The sequence below is a fragment of the Bidens hawaiensis genome, unplaced genomic scaffold, assembly GCF_021521415.1.
Source record: "Bidens hawaiensis isolate Kalapana, Puna unplaced genomic scaffold, B.hawaiensis_p1.1 tig00002306_1, whole genome shotgun sequence".
Taxonomy (NCBI): Eukaryota; Viridiplantae; Streptophyta; class Magnoliopsida; order Asterales; family Asteraceae; genus Bidens; species Bidens hawaiensis.
The window spans coordinates 3,066,260-3,083,533 of record NW_027491123.1 but is presented as its reverse complement, the minus strand read 5'-3'; the positions used below and the strand labels follow the sequence as shown (position 1 = coordinate 3,083,533).

Genomic DNA, 17,274 nt, shown 5'->3' with positions numbered 1-17,274 from the left:
AAAGAGTATACATCTGACTCTTTCGTTAGGGTGTGCGTCATTGCATACTGTGGATCACAGTACCCAAGGGTGCCTGCTGCAATGGTGACAATAGTCGAATGTTGCTCATTAGCTGGGCCTATTTTTGATAGCCCGAAGTCAGAAACTTTAGAATTCCATTGGTCGTCGAGTAGGGTATTAGCACTCATAGTGGATAACTCTTTGGTGTGTCCCCCTTGGATCATGAAGGTAACTTAGTCCCTTAGCGATATCAAGGCATATCTTGAGACGTTGTGCCCAAGAGAGTTGAGAGGAATTCAAGTGGCGGTCAAGGCTTCCACGAGATGCATGCTCGTAAGCAAGGATCATCTCATCATCTTGGTAACAGAATCCCATGAGAGAGATGAGATTTGGATGCCTGTAACGAGAAAGTGTTGGCTCAATTGTTGTTTTCCCAAGTGTAAAGCCCAACCAAGATTTATTAGGGTTTTATATATTTGGTAATGTCTTGACTAGCAAGTTTGGTTAGTCTATATAAGCCGAGTTATGGTTAGACATTAGAATAAGAAGTTGGTGCAACCGAGTTAGGGTTCATCAAGAATCAAACCGAGTTAGGGTTTGAGAGATTGTAATCAGTTTTTTGAGTTATATTTTCTTATTAGTATAAACGAGAGTTAGTTGTTTACTTGGTGTTTAATTATCGATCTGGGACTTGAATTGGTATCAGAGCCAAGTTCAAGAAATCGATAATCACTACCGTGGTTGGCGGCGAGCGGTGGCTTGAGGAGAAGCTATCACGGCGCATATCGGAACCAAGTTGGGTTTTCCGAATCAGGTCTATTTAATAAAACAGGTCAACCGAACCTGCATCGAAAGTCTTTTTATGCGACAGCAATAATCCGAAGAAAAAAAACAAGAGAAAGAGCTTCTTTTTGTTCTATGTGTTTTTGGATAAGATTTTGTTGATCGACGTTGATTATTGTTCGGAGGCGGTCAAGGTATACGGTTTTATTTTTTTGTGATTAAAGAATTCAAAAGTAGTCACAAAATTTAAAATTAAAAAAAATATAAAAGAAAAAAACAACTAAGGCTTGTCTTGCACACAAAGCCAGAAGTTCTTCGAAGGTGAAGGAAAAAAGGAACCTGGTTCTTCTTGAGTTCTTTTGTAAGCTGCTATTTCGAAGTGAAAGGAAGTTGGTTTGTTTTTGTTTTCTTTTGGTTGAATAAGTTTGTTTTAATCACAGTTGATAAGTTTTATTTTGGGTTGAACAAGACGGTTCAATTCAGAGTTTTTATTTTATTGGGTTAAATGAGTTAGGTTTTAACCAATGTTTGATTTATTTTGTGAGCAAACGGGTCGGTTCTGAAAAGTTGTTCGGGACTGTTTGTATTTGTTCCAAAGAAGTGGAGCAAAAGGGGGTTCGACGTCAATGGCAAGAGACGAAGAAAGACTAATAATCCAACCCAAAGCAAGTGGGGGGATATTGTTACAGGTTCCAAAGCTGAATGGAACTAATTACATCACATGGACGATTGTAGTGGAAGCGATCTTGGATGATCAAGACCTATGGGATGTTGTTCAACCAGAAGAGGGTGAGGCTATTGATGCGAAGAAGAATAAAACGGCAAGATCATTTTTGTTTCAAGTAGTGGATGGTCATATTCTTCTTCAGATTTCTCAATACAAGAATGCCCGAGATATATGGACGGCTTTGAAGGCACGGTATGTTGGGGCCGAGCGATTTCAAATGGCTCGACTGCTAACTTTGAAAAGTGAATTTGAGAAACTCAAGATGGATGAAAACGAGACTGTTGACGAGTTTGCAAGAAAAATAACAAGTATGGTTTCAAAGGCAACGAGTCTAGGTCATGTGTTCGAGCAAGATGTCTTGGTGAAGAAGTTATTGGATGCAATTCCAGATAAGTACTTTCAACTCGTAGCCTCAATCGAGCAAAGTGTTGTTCTTGATAGTTTGATGTTTGAAGATGCTATTGGAAGACTTAAGGCATTTGAGGAACGCTACGAGGGAGAGAGCGCGCTTTAAATTTGCAAGGTCAGTTACTTTTCAATCGATCAGAAAGTAGTTACAAAGGCAAGTCATATGATCAGTCCGGTAGCCGAGGTAAGGGTTTGCCAAGTTCACAGGGGCGTGGAAGAGGCCGTGAAACCGGAGGTCAAGATTGAGAGGATGAGGACCAAGATGGTTGCGAAAACCGAGATGGTCAATATCATGGGTTAAGACAGACAGGTCAAAGAAGAACGAATGATCGTCAAAGGGGAAGAAAGGATAGATCACAGGTTCAATTTTACCGTTGTGATGAGTTTGGTCACTTTGCGACTATGTGCCCGGAACGTATGAAGAAAAAGGAAGAATTTAATTTGAACAAAGTTGATAATTTTGATCCATCTTTGTTTATGATAAAAGGTGATCAGAAAACGGTTTTTCTGAATGAAGACGGTATGATTCCAAAGCGTTTCGAAACTGAGCCGATTGAGAAAGATGTTTGGTATCCCGACAACGGAGCATCGAATCACATGACAGGTAATAAAGCATACTTTTATGAATTGAATGAACAAGAAGCGGGAACAGTGAAGTTCGGAGATGAATCTTGTATTGATATTCGGGGAAAAGGGTCGGTCTTAATTGAAGGGAAAATGGGGGAGCAGCGCCTGTTGACCAATGTCTACTACATCCCTAGCCTACAGTGCAATATCATAAGTCTTGGTCAAGCAACGGAAGGTGGATGCGAGATTCACATGAAACAAGATTTGCTAACCATTAAAGATGATACAGGTAAGCTTTTGATTAAGGTGACAAGGACCAAGGACAGATTATACAAGATTAGCCTCAAGATAGCAAGTCCCGGTAAACGAAATAGTATTGGAATGAAGAATTTTGCAGGTCGGGATTTTCAAAGAGTAGGACTGAAAGAAGATAAGCCGAGTACGAGTCAGATTCCAATCACAGATCCAAGTTCTAAAATGCAAAGTCCAAAGAAGAGTGTTCAAGAACTTAAGCGCGTGGTCAAGAAAGAAATTCAAGTCCAAGGGAAGGCGTCTAATGATCAAATGAAGCAAGTGTTACTTCAAGCTAAGTGGAGCCCAAAGAACATTGCAAGAGATCAAGAAAAGCCTCGGGAGAATCAAGCTAATGATGACAAGCGTGGAGTTGAAGATCCGCCAATTTCGAGTAGGAAATTAGGGGGTGAGTTGGGTGAGTCGGATACAACAATTGGGGGGGGGGGTGATTGTTGGCTCAATTGTTGTTTGCCCAAGTGTAAAGCCCAACCAAGAATTATTAGGGTTTTATATATTTGGTAATGTCTTGACTAGCAAGTTTGGTTAGTCTATATAAGCCGAGTTATGGTTAGACATTAGAATAAGAAGTTGGTGCAACCGAGTTAGGGTTCATCAAGAATCAAACCGAGTTAGGGTTTGAGAGATTGTAATCAGTTTTTTGAGTTATATTTTCTTATTAGTATAAACGAGAGTTAGTTGTTTACTTGGTGTTTGATTATCGATCTGGGACTTGAGAAAGCATTGTGATCTCTTTCACGAACTCAGGTGTTCCTTGCCCATGCCTACGATCCAGACGCTTAATAGCAACCATGCTTCGTGTGACATCTGCCCCGATCCGACCCGACCCAGGTACCCGTTTCTCTGACCCGATCTCTTTCTTTTATGATTTAATATTTATTTATACTTATATTTTACTTTTAATAATAATATATATTTTTCCTTCCCGCCTCTTTCTCTCTCTTTCTTTCCGCCGTCCCGTCCCTCTCCTTCTCTCTTTCCGCCTTCTTTTCCTTCTTGTCGCCGTCCCGCCCTTACGCTTTGTTTCCCTCTTTTTCTTCTAACTCTTTGCTTGTCCTTTGTTCCTTCCCGCCTAAGGTTGTCTGCGCAGCTCCACGCGCCAGACCCCTTACAAGGAATCCTGCGTGAAGACCACCTGTTTCAGCGTTACGCGAGACGAACTCTTCTCGCAGCGCGCTAAGAATTGTAATTCTTCTCGCAACGCGCTAAGAACGGTAGTTCTTCCCGCGACGCGCTAAGGATTTGTAGTTCTTCTCGCAGCGCGCTAAGAATCGTAGTTCATCCCTCGACGCGCGAAGAATTATAGTTCTTCCCGCGGCGCGCTAGGAATTTTAGTTCCTCCCGCGGCGCGCTAAGAAATGTGATTCTTCCCGCGGCGCGCTTAGAAATGTATTTCTTTCCGCGACGCGTTAAGGTTAGTTCTGTCTGCCTTCGCGCTCGCGCTCTCTTGACCTTCTGTGTCAGCCTTCTCGCGCTAAACCCTTTGAGTTTTCTTCTGTTTAATCTAGCCGTTTGCTTTTGTGTTGTCTTATCTTTTGTGCTGTTGACCTAATCTGCTTTATGTCTGAAAAGTTACTTTCGGCGCAGCATGCGCACCAACCCCATTGGTTGGCAGATAAAGTGACTGACATAATCTTTTGAGATCTGCTTTTTCCATGCTTGACCAGTACCTTTATCTGAACCGCCCATGCCTTTTTTTACTGTTCCCTGTCAGCTTTATCTTGCCTCTGCAGCTGCCATATCTTTCCATATCTTTTGCTTTTGGATTCTTATGCTTTTTGATATCTTTTGCTTGATCCTGTTAAAGATCCTTTCCCCTTTTCTAGGGATTATGTCTCCTAGGGTTTTCCTATAAATAATAATAATATTTTCATAACACTACACACACAAAACACTTAATCTCTCCTGTTTTCCTTGCTCTCTGCCGCCTCCCTCTCTGCCTCCGTCTTCCTCCCTGTTCTGTCCTGCTGTTCCGGTAATATATATATTATATATAATAATTTAATTATACTAACTTATAATCAAGACTTAAAACAAATCATTAAAACAATAATCTTATTTATAGGTTAACTTGTGCTTGTTTAAAGTTGGTTCTTGCTTTATCTTACACCGCATCGTTTATCAAGTGAGTAATCTCGTACCTAATCCCTTTTTGCTTTTAATGTTTTGGGATGTTCATGTGTTCATACAAACTTAGAGTCTTAAACTTGTTTATGAACTTTAGTCGCGCAGTATCCCATGTGTTGAGGACGTAGACTTGGCTGTTTATTTGTATGTGTGGATCATTAACCGTCTTGTCGGTCTATTCCGCAGTTTTCATGGTACCATTAGATGAACACGGGAGAACTATCGTTTATGATTTTCTCTTTTGTTTACACATGCACAGTTTGTCTTGTTTGTGAGCACTGGCAGTCTTATGAATCTTAGAGTTGGTCCCGATCAGATTACACCCTTGTTGAAAACCAGACATACACATGTTGCGCGCAGATTTATGGTTATCTATGTATTGTATTAAACTTGATTTCTCACCAACACGCAAGTGTTTGACGTTTATTTTAACACATGTTCAGGTTTGTAGTAGCTGTTTTTGGAGCTTGTGGACACCTAGGAAGTTTTCTTTATTTTGGACCTAGATTAAAATGTATCAAGACAAGTTATTGCTGTTTTATTATTATGATTTATAATATATTGATTTATGATGATTTATGTTGTCTTGTGTTTACCCTGCGCGTGCGCGAATGAATGTATTTATTAAATATTGACACCCAATAGTGTCACGAGTAATGAAACAATATGTGGCGCCCCGATGTATAATCCGCCTTTGGTCGGGGTGTTACAGATTGGTATCAGAGCTCGTTGACTTTAGGATAGGTGGTTAGACGTAACGGCCTAGAATACCTAAGAGTCCCTTCTCGCGCATGAGAGAAATCTCATGTTTGCGCGCTTATTGTTAATTACTCGTTATTTATGAATATGCTCGCGCTTGCGCAGTGTATGATTTTATGTTCTACTCCGCGATATTTCGATTTTTGTTGAATTTCGATTTTTATTGATTTTACTTACATATTCGTTTGTTGGATTTGAAAATCCGAAAAGTCATGGTGATACATGAATAGTTGATTTTCAATTTCCATTTACGATTATGTTCTGAGGTTGGAGACTTGAAAAGTCATGGTGATACATGAATTGTCAACCTCCAATACTCATTTTCTTGTATATTTTATATTGAGGATTGAAAAGTCATGGTGATACATGAATCGTCAATCTCCAATACTTGTTTGCTCGTATATTTTAAATTGGGAATTCGGAAAGTCATGGTGATACATGAATTGTCGATTCTTGATTCGGAATTTGTTACCTTTATTAAGTCTGCATTTAGGGTCATTTATTTTACTTTAACTTTTGATAGTATCTAACTCCGTGAAACCAAGCTTTTCGAAGTAATACTTTGCGCTAAAACCAAGATATTAACTAAAATTAAAACTTTTATAGAATGCCTCCGCTATCTCGCCGATTTCAGAGAAGAGAAGCCTCGCGCATGCGTAGACAGCAACGTTCCCAGGAAATGGCCGCCGCAATAGCCCAAGCTTTGAGCCAAAACAATACCAACACCTCTGGTTACAACATTAAGTCCTTTAACGCGGGTAACCCTCCAAAGTTCACAGGTCTTGAAGGAGCCACCGTGATGCTCCAGTGGCTTGAGAAAATCGAAAACACTTTCCTCCATACCTAATGCCCCTCAGACAGACGAACCCTGTATGCTTCCAGTGTCCTGGAATCTAGAGCGCTTACATGGTGGAATGGAGTAGCTCATGCGCGTGGCGCAGAAGCTGCTTCCAGCATGCTTTGGGAGGAATTCAAGGAAATTCTTACGCGAGAATTCTGCCCTCCCAACGAAGTTAAGCGCCTGGAGGAGGAATTTTGGAATCTTAAGCAATACAGTGGCGAAGCGCGCGAGTACGCGACGCGCTTCCATGAACTAAGCCTGCTTGTCCCTCACCTTGTTACCCCTTCCCGCCGAGCCATAGAGAAATTCCTTGGGGGTCTCCCCATGGAAATTCAAGATTCTGTATGGGTCAGAAACCCAGTAACCCTCTCTGACGCCATTGAGTTGGCCGCTGTGCTCAGCGACAACCATGTCAGAGCAGGAACCCTGTTCCTGCGGGGAACAGAAAAGACCAAACTCACCAAGACTGCCCCTGAACCAACAGAAACCAAACCCGAACCCTCAAACCGTAACAACCTCAAGCGCAGGCGCAAGGCCTATGCGCTTACCAACCCGCCCATTGTCCAGCAACCCATCTACCAACCCCCAGTTTACGCGCCTAACCCTCTGTCAGCCTACCCAACACCTCCTGTAGTCCACAACTATGCCTTAACCAATCCAGCACTCCCTGCCCCGCCAACTAAGAAACCTTACACAGGAAATCAACCCTTTTGCCCAACCTGTAGATTTCACCACCCAACCCAAACCCCGTGTCGACTTTGTAACCGATGTGGCCGTACTGGTCACACTGCTGAAAACTGTAGAGTCCTTCCCGCCAATCCAATTGCGCCAACACCACCAGTCTACCCGCAGAACCCACAATCAATCTACCAAAACCCACGACCCAGATCGTGCTTTAACTGCGGTGATCCCAGTCATTTCCGGAACGCGTGCCCGAGACTACAAGTGCAAATCACACAAGCGAATCCGGTGAACCAGATTTCAAACCAAGTAACGCGTGGACGAGCTTTTAACATAACCGCGCACCAAGCGCAAGCGAATAATGACGTAGTTAATGGTACATTTTTGCTTAACGGATTTTATGCTTCTGTACTTTTTGATACTGGCGCCGATCGAAGTTTTATCTCTCGCGCCTTCGAGCAGAAGCTTGCGCGACCGCGCAGCGATTTAAAAGAAGATTTTTCAGTTGAATTGGCTAATGGTGAAACTGTTTTAATTAACTCGGTGATTAAAGATTGCACACTTAACCTTAACGAAAACGATTTTCTAATCGACCTCATCCCCATGCCTCTTGGAAGCTTTGATGTTATTATTGGTATGGACTGGCTTACGCATAATCGCGCCGAAGTTATTTGCGCCAAGAAGATGATTCGCATACCTCGAGAAAATGGTGATCTTCATATCTACGGCGAAAAACCCTCCCGCGGTCTTAAACTTATGTCTTGCGCCGAAGCCCAAAGACTCATGCGGAAGAAGTGTATTGCATTTTTAGCCCATGTGGTTAAACCCGATGAAGGAAAGAAGAAGCTTCGCGATATCCCTGTTGTGCGTGATTTTCCTGAAGTTTTTCCTGATGATCTTCCTGGTATCCCTCCCGCTCGTGAAGTCGAGTTTCGTGTTGATCTTGTCCCTGGTGCTTCCCCCGTAGCTAAATCTCCTTACCGTCTTGCGCCCGCTGAGATGCAAGAATTGGCAAGCCAACTTCAAGAGTTGACTGCTAAAGGATTCATTCGCCCTAGCTCTTCGCCCTGGGGTGCTCCGGTGTTGTTCGTTAAAAAGAAAGATGGATCGTTTCGCATGTGTATCGATTACCGCGAGTTGAACAAACTCACCATTAAAAACCGGTATCCCTTACCGCGTATTGACGACCTCTTTGATCAACTCCAAGGTGCCTCTTGTTTCTCGAAGATTGATCTCCGCTCTGGTTATCACCAGTTGCGCATCCGCGATGAAGATGTTCCGAAGACTGCTTTTCGAACTCGTTATGGCCATTTTGAATTCTTGGTCATGTCCTTCGGTTTAACCAACGCACCCGCCGTTTTCATGGATCTAATGAATCGGGTGTGTAGGCCTTTCTTGGATAAATTCGTGATTGTGTTTATCGATGACGTTCTGATTTATTCTAAGACCAAGGCCGAGCATGAGCAACATCTCCGATTGGTATTGCAAAAGCTTAGAGCCGAGCAGCTTTATGCTAAGCTTTCCAAGTGTGAATTTTGGTCGGATGAAGTACAGTTTCTTGGCCATGTTGTTAACAAGATGGGTATCCATGTCGACCCATCCAAAATTGAAGCAATCAAGAACTGGATTACGCCATCCACTCCTACCGAAATCCGTTCCTTTCTGGGCTTAGCTGGTTATTACCGGCGCTTCATTTCGAACTTCTCGAAAATCGCTTTGCCTTTAACAGCTCTAACGCAAAAAGGTAAACCGTATATTTGGGGCTCGAAGCAAGAAGAAGCCTTTCTGACGCTCAAGCGTTTGTTGTGTGAAGCTCCTGTCCTTGCGCTACCTGAGGGTAATGAAGATTTTGTCGTATATTGCGATGCATCCAACCAAGGTCTCGGTTGTGTTCTTATGCAACGAGGCAAGGTTATCGCTTACGCATCAAGGCAACTTAAGGTTCATGAAAAGAATTATACAACTCACGATCTCGAACTAGGCGCAGTGGTATTTGCCTTGAAGATCTGGAGACACTACCTTTATGGTACTAAGTGTATCCTCTACACTGACCATAAAAGCCTTCAGCATATCTTTGATCAAAAGGAACTCAACATGAGGCAACGCCGATGGAACGAACTCATCAGCGATTACGATTGTGAGATCCGGTATCATCCTGGTAAGGCTAATGTGGTAGCCGATGCGCTCAGCCGAAAACCCTGCCAGCTTAACTGTATCTTGCCGCGCACGCATCTTCACTTTGCGCCGATCCAAAGCAACCTTGAATCGCGTATTCGTGACGCGCAGCGCGCATCCATCAGTAATGGTAACCATCGCGCCGAGTTAGCGTGTGGCGCGGAAGCACATTTTGTGCCCAATCTGAGTGGAATTCTCTGTTATCTTAATCGCATCTGGATTCCCTTTGATGAGAATCTTCGCGCTGATATCCTGAGTGAAGCGCACAAATCTCGGTATTCTATTCATCCTGGCGCTGATAAGATGTACAAGGATTTGCGCATTACTTATTGGTGGCCCGGTATGAAGAAGGATATTGCTGTGTTCGTAGCTAAATGTCTGACTTGTTCTAAAGTAAAAGCTGAACACCAACGCCCATCTGGTTTGCTCGAACAACCTGAAATTCCTACGTGGAAATGGGAATGTGTAGCGATGGACTTTATTACCAAGTTACCTTTGACAGCAAGCAAACATGATAGCATTTGGGTAATAGTGGATCGTTTGACTAAGTCTGCTCACTTTCTGCCCATTCGTGAAAACTACCGTGTTGAGCAACTCGCGCAGCTTTATGTCAAGGAAATTGTCTGCCGCCATGGTACTCCTTTGAGCATCATATCCGATCGCGATGGCCGTTTTATATCTCGCTTTTGGAAATCTCTCCAATCTGCGCTAGGAACTCGCTTGGACATGAGTACGGCATATCATCCTCAGACTGACGGTCAGTCTGAGCGAACTATTCAAACTCTTGAGGATATGCTCCGATCTTGTGTTCTTGATTTTGGAGGTAATTGGGATTCGCACCTGCCTTTGATCGAGTTCTCTTATAATAACAGCTATCATTCCAGTATCGGTATGGCCCCATTTGAAGCACTTTACGGTCGTAAGTGCCGCTCCCCGATTTGTTGGAACGAAGTGGGAGAAACTCAAATCACAGGACCCGAACTTGTTCAAGAGACAACCGATAAAATCGCCAAGATCCGTGATCATCTGCTGACTGCCAGAAGCCGACAGAAGAGTTACGCAGATCGTAGGCGGAAGCCTCTCGAATTTCAAGTTGGTGATCTTGTTCTCCTCAAAGTGTCGCCCTGGAAAGGTGTTGTCCGCTTTGGGAAGAAAGGTAAGCTTGCTCCTCGATATGTTGGACCATTCAAGATTCTCGCGCGTGTGGGAAAAGTTGCCTACAGACTTGACCTGCCGCCCGCGCTCAGTAATGTGCATCCAACGTTCCATGTATCCAATCTCAAGAAGTGTTTAGCTGACGAGAACCTTCACATTCCACTTGATGAAGTTCAAGTTGATGAAACTATGCATTTCGTTGAGAAGCCTGTTGAGATTATGGATCGCGAGGTAAAGCAAACCAAGCGCAGTCGTATCCCTATCGTGAAAGTTCGCTGGGAGTCCAAGCGCGGAGCCGAGTTTACATGGGAAAGGGAAGATCAAATGAAGATCAAGTACCCGCACCTGTTCTCTGCGCAACCTACTTCGAGATAAATTTCGGGACGAAATTTCTTAAAGTAGGGGAGACTGTGACATCTGCCCCGATCCGACCCGACCCAGGTACCCGTTTCTCTGACCCGATCTCTTTCTTTTATGATTTAATATTTATTTATACTTATATTTTACTTTTAATAATAATATATATTTTTCCTTCCCGCCTCTTTCTCTCTCTTTCTTTCCGCCGTCCCGTCCCTCTCCTTCTCTCTTTCCGCCTTCTTTTCCTTCTTGTCGCCGTCCCGCCCTTACGCTTTGTTTCCCTCTTTTTCTTCTAACTCTTTGCTTGTCCTTTGTTCCTTCCCGCCTAAGGTTGTCTGCGCAGCTCCACGCGGCAGACCCCTTACAAGGAATCCTGCGTGAAGACCACCTGTTTCAGCGTTACGCGAGACGAACTCTTCTCGCAGCGCGCTAAGAATTGTAATTCTTCTCGCAACGCGCTAAGAACGGTAGTTCTTCCCGCGATGCGCTAAGGATTTGTAGTTCTTCTCGCAGCGCGCTAAGAATCGTAGTTCATCCCTCGACGCGCGAAGAATTATAGTTCTTCCCGCGGCGCGCTAGGAATTTTAGTTCCTCCCGCGGCGCGCTAAGAAATGTGATTCTTCCCGCGGCGCGCTTAGAAATGTATTTCTTTCCGCGACGCGTTAAGGTTAGTTCTGTCTGCCTTCGCGCTCGCGCTCTCTTGACCTTCTGTGTCAGCCTTCTCGCGCTAAACCCTTTGAGTTTTCTTCTGTTTAATCTAGCCGTTTGCTTTTGTGTTGTCTTATCTTTTGTGCTGTTGACCTAATCTGCTTTATGTCTGAAAAGTTACTTTCGGCGCAGCATGCGCACCAACCCCATTGGTTGGCAGATAAAGTGACTGACATAATCTTTTGAGATCTGCTTTTTCCATGCTTGACCAGTACCTTTATCTGAACCGCCCATGCCTTTTTTTACTGTTCCCTGTCAGCTTTATCTTGCCTCTGCAGCTGCCATATCTTTCCATATCTTTTGCTTTTGGATTCTTATGCTTTTTGATATCTTTTGCTTGATCCTGTTAAAGATCCTTTCCCCTTTTCTAGGGATTATGTCTCCTAGGGTTTTCCTATAAATAATAATAATATTTTCATAACACTACACACACAAAACACTTAATCTCTCCTGTTTTCCTTGCTCTCTGCCGCCTCCCTCTCTGCCTCCGTCTTCCTCCCTGTTCTGTCCTGCTGTTCCGGTAATATATATATTATATATAATAATTTAATTATACTAACTTATAATCAAGACTTAAAACAAATCATTAAAACAATAATCTTATTTATAGGTTAACTTGTGCTTGTTTAAAGTTGGTTCTTGCTTTATCTTACACCGCATCGTTTATCAAGTGAGTAATCTCGTACCTAATCCCTTTTTGCTTTTAATGTTTTGGGATGTTCATGTGTTCATACAAACTTAGAGTCTTAAACTTGTTTATGAACTTTAGTCGCGCAGTATCCCATGTGTTGAGGACGTAGACTTGGCTGTTTATTTGTATGTGTGGATCATTAACCGTCTTGTCGGTCTATTCCGCAGTTTTCATGGTACCATTAGATGAACACGGGAGAACTATCGTTTATGATTTTCTCTTTTGTTTACACATGCACAGTTTGTCTTGTTTGTGAGCACTGGCAGTCTTATGAATCTTAGAGTTGGTCCCGATCAGATTACACCCTTGTTGAAAACCAGACATACACATGTTGCGCGCAGATTTATGGTTATCTATGTATTGTATTAAACTTGATTTCTCACCAACACGCAAGTGTTTGACGTTTATTTTAACACATGTTCAGGTTTGTAGTAGCTGTTTTTGGAGCTTGTGGACACCTAGGAAGTTTTCTTTATTTTGGACCTAGATTAAAATGTATCAAGACAAGTTATTGCTGTTTTATTATTATGATTTATAATATATTGATTTATGATGATTTATGTTGTCTTGTGTTTACCCTGCGCGTGCGCGAATGAATGTATTTATTAAATATTGACACCCAATAGTGTCACGAGTAATGAAACAATATGTGGCGCCCCGATGTATAATCCGCCTTTGGTCGGGGTGTTACACTTCGCCCTTTAGAGTGAAACACTTCTTTATAAACTTTACCAAAACCACCACATCCAATGTAGTTGTTCTTGATGTCGAAGTTGTTGGTGGCTGATTTTATCTCTTCCAGTTGGATTTTAAGATCTTTAAACTGCTGCAAGAACGACTCCATATATTGGGGATCAAATAATTTTGTAAAACTCAAGTAAACTTCCAATTAAGCACATGCATATATATACGCTGTTGATCATTTAGCATGTAATTGGGACTTCGTGCAAGATGCTCAAGGTCAACCTCCAAATTGTTTTAGCTTTTGTGTTAGCTGATCTCATGATTTCATTAAAAGATAGTTGATATTGGGATTAATAGAGTAAATAATTTGTGACTTTGTGGGTAGTTAGTTATCAAGTCTCTTTGGTAGAGGGAATTGAGAGGTGAGAAATGGAATTGGAAAGAATTCTCTTGTTTGTTTATGAAAGAAAGAGGTGAGAAATGGAAATAAACCATTTCCATTTCTCTGATTTTGTTTCTCTAAAAAAAGCGGAGAATTGGATTTCTAGGGTTTCATTTCTCAGCCTCACTCTCTCACGCCTCTCCCTCACTCTCTCCAACGATCCTATTATTGTTCGGCTTTGTTGTTTTGTTCATCAATACATAACGTTAATGCATACTGCTGATGCAGCCAATTACTCGATCTATATTCATTCGGAACCTGGTTTTGTATTCGACGAAACCACCACTAGGTCCACCTTCTTTTATGGTCGGCAGTTAAGCAATAGCATTAAGGTGATCAAACATCCTCCTCTATAACATCTTTATTGATTATTATTTTTATAATTGTTGGAGATATAGCATTCGAGTTGTCTCTTATCTTGTCCAATGATTGTAGTGGTGATGTTACAGGTAGGTTGGGGCGAATCCACTATGATTGAAGCTGAAAGATTGCTGCTTCGAGCAGCTCTTCAAAATCCTGCAAACCAGAGGTTTATTCTTTTGTCAGACAGGTAAATAAATAATAATACTCTTGTCATCATCTTTGTTATACTTCTTTTAAGGCTGCAATTGCTGTCGTTGTGGATTGTGATGATTTGGGTTTTTGAATTTGATCACATTTTCCTTTTTGTGCAGTTGTGTTCCCCTCTACAACTTTAGCTATATTTACAATTATCTGATGGGATCTTCTAAAAGTTTCGTGGACAGGTGTGGTTATTACTTTCATTTGCTCTTTGCAAGTTGCAAATTATCTGATCTTAGTTATATGGGGTGTTTGGATGTGTGCTTTGATGATTATTATCAGATGTTGAGTAACCATTATGAAATAAGATATGGTGCAGAAAATATTGCTTTGCTGCCAAACAATGTATACATAAGGGTATATAAGTAATTTTATCTTACTTTGAATAGTTAGTTAGTTTATTTGACACCAGAAATCATAAACAAATGTAGGTTGCCCAAATACTCGAAACTGATTATTGCAACTTGTAGTTGAAGTAATCAGATAATTACTTCCATTCAAACACCCTAGTATAAACTGTTGTTGATCTGGGCTTTATGTGTTTTAGCTTTCTTGATATGAAAGAAGGTCGCTACAATCCTAGGATGTCTTCTGTTATACCAATGGGGAAATGGCGAAAAGCCTCATAGGTTGAACCATATTTTTATCACATTTTGTCTTATGCAATTTTGCCTTAATTTGGCTCCTTTTAATTGAACTTTTCAGTGGATTGCTTTAATTAGAAGCCATGCAAAAGTTGTAGCATATGACGGCATCGTATTTCCAGTTTTTAAGAAGTTATGTAAGGTTTGTATTTCCATTTTTGTTATAACATCAGAAAAGGACAACATATGAACATATTGGTTTTTATTTGTTACTAACATTATTTATTTAATGTTTTTCAGAGACGTCCACCCTTAGATTATAGTAAAGGAAAGCAGAATTATGTAAGTTATTACATTTTCTTGAAATCATTTTAAGGTCAGCCTAAAACTCAATTGTGATTTTTTTTTTCAAAATATGCAGAAACTTCAGAAGCAGCGTAATTGCATTCCTGATGAGCATTATGTGCAGACATTACTTGCAGTAAGAAACATTTTTTAATTTCTTATGAAATCTTATTTCCCTTTATAATAAGGTTTAAATTGTGTGTCCTAAGATGAATGATCTCGAGGGAGAGCTTGAAAGGCGAACTGTGACATACACTTCATGGATCCAGTCCGCCACAAACATGGAAACGAGAAGCTGGCATCCTGTAACCTATAACTATGCAAGTGCCAACCCTCAACAAATCCAAAGAATCAAGGTATATATTGTATGTTTTTCTATCATTATTCATTTTCTTAAATGGCGAAACCACTTATATATATTGCAATTGCAGGATATAAACCATGTGTATTATGAGACTGAACACCGAACAGAATGGTGTAAGACTAATGGAATATTGGTCCCCTGTTTTCTGTTTGCTCGCAAGTTCTCTAGAGACGGGGCCATGCGGCTTCTGGCTGAAGGGAATTTTGATGCATCTGCTCTGCAACATACGACTCCATGACTGGTAGGAAATATCTAGATTGAATAGCAATTTGTCATCATAGATACAGTGTATACACAGTAACTGTCTAAAAATAGATGTCATTAAAATGACTTGTTCTCCCATCTTCAGGCATGTTTCTTTGAAAACGAACACGTTGTTGTAAAATGAATAACAAGTGACTAAGCCCAAAAAAACGGGATGGTGTTGCCATTGTGCAAAACCAACTAAGTTTTGTAAGTGGATGGTATCTTATGAAGTGTTTGTATTATTTCTTTCTTTTTACTGGATTCGGTTGGTAATCACCTCATCCGTGCATAGCGTTAACTGTTATAATTCTCTGTTTATTTCCTATGTACCAAACAAGAGAAATGATTCTCAGCTATATTTCTCTACTGAAATCTCTGTACTACCAAACAGAACAGTCAATTCTTATTCTCCAGACCAATTCCCTTTCTCTGCAATTCCATTTCTCTATTCCATTTCTCAACAATTCCATTCTCTGTACCAAACACCCCCTTATGTGCTAGGATGTGATGGCCATTGTGTACCAGTCCAGATCTGATCAAATGATTGCATATGAAAATATTCCATTCTAGCTTTTAGGGATGGAAACGAACCAAAACATTGACAAGTAAACTCAAAACATTCAGAAAATGCATGGGTTGGGACTAGGTATAATAAGATTAGTTTTAAAGATTTTTTTGGGCCTAAGGCGGGTATGGTATTTGGTGATACCTAGGGGGTGTTTGGGTAGAGGGATTTGATTGGGGAGAAATGGAATTAGAAATATTTCTTTTGTTTGTTTTCCACTTTTCATTTCTATTTCTCTTTCTATTTCTCTAAAACTAGAGAATTCCATTTCTCTTTAAAACAAAGAGAAATCCATTTCTCAGCAGCCTCCTCATAGCATATCACCACCTCGTCTCCGGCCACCACCCCGTCTCCGGCCACCACCCCGTCTCCAAGTCTGCAACCGCCACCTCGTCTCCAAGTCTGCAACCACCACCCCGTCTCCGCCGTTCGCAGTGGTGAACACAGAGATGGTAACCGGTTATAGGTTGCAGGTGGTACGGTGTGAACGGAGATTAAGGTTTCAAGTGGTGGTTCGTGGTAGGTTAGGGTTTTCAGATGGTCGGGTGATTGTGGTCGCAGGTGGGTGACAGTGGTGGTGGAAATCGGCGGTGGTCGCAGGTGGCTTCTGATTATCATCATCATCATCGCCACCACAAAATCTCCAAAGAGGCAGTGATGACAGATCTGAGCCTCCTTTTTCTATATCTTATGTTCCAAAAATTTGAATCTTTTTAATTTCTTGTGTACTGTGGTTGAAGAAGGGGATTTGGTGGCGGCAGCCGGTGGTGGTGGGCTGTGGTTGAAGAAAGGGCTGTGGTGGTGGTGCTGGTGGTGGTGCTGTGGTGGTGGGGCTGTGGTGGTGGGGCTGCGGTGGTGAGTGGTGTCAGGTTGGGTGGAGGTGGGGTTGGGTATGGTAGAGTTCTCTGTTTATTTTCTCGTGTACCAAACAAGAGAAATGATTCTCATTCTCTATACCAATTCTCTTTCTCTACAATTCCATTTCTATTTCTATTTTATTTCCTTTTCCATTCTCTGTACCAAACACCCCCCTAAGGCCATTACGTGAAGAAACATGCATACATATTTCCTGGAACCATACTTGAAAATTATTATTATTATTTTTTTTGTTTTTTGGTAATAGTTTAGCTTTTAGATTTCTAATTTATTAGGTAATAAAAATTAAAATAGTGAGAAATATATCTGAATCCCA

General features: G+C 41.5%; 1 protein-coding gene and 1 pseudogene across 1 annotated transcript; both read left to right on the top strand.

Annotated features, from left to right (window-relative positions):
• The first annotated feature begins 1,409 nt into the window (after positions 1-1,409).
• On the top strand, positions 1,410-2,024 carry LOC143615310 (uncharacterized). Its single transcript, XM_077088468.1, has one exon. The coding sequence runs from the start codon at positions 1,410-1,412 to the stop codon at positions 2,022-2,024; it is 615 nt and encodes a 204-aa protein (XP_076944583.1).
• A 296-nt stretch (positions 2,025-2,320) lies between these two features.
• Positions 2,321-15,521, top strand: LOC143615301 (uncharacterized; annotated as a pseudogene).
• The last annotated feature ends 1,753 nt before the right edge of the window (positions 15,522-17,274 follow it).